This window comes from Pan paniscus, chromosome 13 (genome assembly GCF_029289425.2).
Source record: "Pan paniscus chromosome 13, NHGRI_mPanPan1-v2.0_pri, whole genome shotgun sequence".
NCBI lineage: Eukaryota > Metazoa > Chordata > Mammalia > Primates > Hominidae > Pan > Pan paniscus.
In genome coordinates, this window is record NC_073262.2 from 90488249 (window position 1) to 90490000 (window position 1752).

The 1752-nt window shown below is 43.4% G+C and overlaps 1 protein-coding gene across 1 annotated transcript; it reads left to right on the forward strand.

The window, feature by feature from the left end:
• Nucleotides 1-323: 323 nt before the first annotated feature.
• On the forward strand, nucleotides 324-1434 carry LOC100989989 (hsc70-interacting protein-like). The gene has a single exon (XM_034954629.2). It carries the CDS (start codon nucleotides 324-326, stop codon nucleotides 1056-1058), a length of 735 nt encoding a protein of 244 aa, XP_034810520.2. The 3' UTR covers nucleotides 1059-1434.
• Nucleotides 1435-1752: the final 318 nt, after the last annotated feature.

Genomic DNA, 1752 nt, shown 5'->3' on the forward strand with positions numbered 1-1752 from the left:
GTAGGCATCACCCCCGGGATGCAAGGTTGGTTCAACAAGGTTGGTATCACAATCAATAAATGTGATTCATCACATAAACAGAACTGAAGACAAAAAACATGATTATCTCAATAGATGCAGAGAAAGCTTTTGGTAAAATTCAAAATCCATGCTAAAATCCCTTAATAAACTGGGTATTGGAAGAACATACCTCAAAATAGTAAGATCCATCTGAGTCTGTTCTGACTTGCGGCAGCCGCCCCCTTCTGCACAGTCATGCCAAGTCAGCGCCTGGGCCTGGAACCTGGCCACAGCCCCTCAGCTTCGCCCACCGCCTCCTGACCATGGAACCCCGCAAAGTGAACGAGCTTCGGGCCTTTGTGAAAATGTGTAAGCAGGATCCGAGCATTCTGCACACCGAGGAAATGTGCTTCCTGAGGGTGTGGGTGGAGAGTATGGAGGGTAAAGTACCACCTGCTACTCAGAAAGCTAAATCAGACGAAAATATCAAGGAAGAAAAACCTGATAGTAAGAAAGTGGAGGAAGACTTAAAGGCAGACAAACCATCAAGTGAGGAAAGTGATCTAGAAATTGATAATGAAGGTGTGATTGAACCAGACACTGATGCCCCTCAAGAAATGAGAGATGAAAATGCAGAGATAACAGAGGAGATGATGGATCAGGCAAATGATAAGAAAGTAGCTGCTATCGAAGCCCTAAATGATGGTGAACTGCAGAAAGCCATTGACGTTTTCACAGACGCCATTAAGCTGAATCCTCACTTGGCCATTTTGTATGCCAAGAGGGCCAGTGTCTTTGTCAAATTACAGAAGCCAAATGCTGCCATCCAACACTGTGACAGAGCCATTGAAATAAATCCTGATTCAGCTCAGCCTTACAAGTGGCGAGGGAAAGCACACAGGCTTCCAGGCCACTGGAAAGGAGCAGCCCATGATCTTGCCCTTGTCTGTAAATTGGATTATGATGAAGATGCTAGTGCAACGCTGAAAGAAGTTCAATTTAGGGCACAGAAAAGTGCAGAACATCGGAGAAAGTATGAGCAAAAATGTGAAGAGTGAGAGATCAAAGAAAGAATAGAAAGAGTTAAGAAGGCACGAGAAGAGCATGAGAGAGCCCAGAGGGAGGAAGCAGCCAGACAACAGTCAGGAGCTCAGTATGGCTCTTTTCCAGGTGGCTTTCCTGGGGTAATGCCTGGTAATTTACCTGGAAGAATGCCTGGAATGGGAGGGGGCATACCAGGAGTGGCCAGAATGCCTGAGCTTAATGAAATTCTTAGTGATCCAGAGGTTTTTACAGCCATGCAGGATCCAGAAGTTATGGTGGGCTTCCAGGATGTGGCTCAGAACCCAGCAAATATATCAGAATACCAGAGCAACCCAAAGGTTATGAATCTTATCAGTAAATTGTGAGCCAAATTTGGAGGTCAAGCATAATGCCCTTCTGATAAATAAAGCCCTTGCTGGAGGAAAAGCAACCAAGATCACCTTACAGATGTCACAATAATACAAACCAGTGTACCTCTGACCTTCTCATCAAAAGATCTGGGGTGCTTTGAAGATAATTCCTACCCCTCTCCCTCAAATGCAGCTGAAACATTTTACAGTGGTTTGCCGTTAGGGTATTCATTCAGATAATGTTTTCCTACTAGGAATTACAAACTTCAAACACCTTTTAAACCTTAAAAATATTTAAAACAAATTTAAAGCATCTGTTAATTATCATATTTTTATTTACTAACCATTTTGGATTTTT

Excerpts from the sequence above, each read along its gene's own strand:
- LOC100989989 (XM_034954629.2), top strand. The coding sequence starts at position 324 with ATGGAACCCCGCAAAGTGAACGAGCTTCGGGCCTTTGTGAAAATGTGT.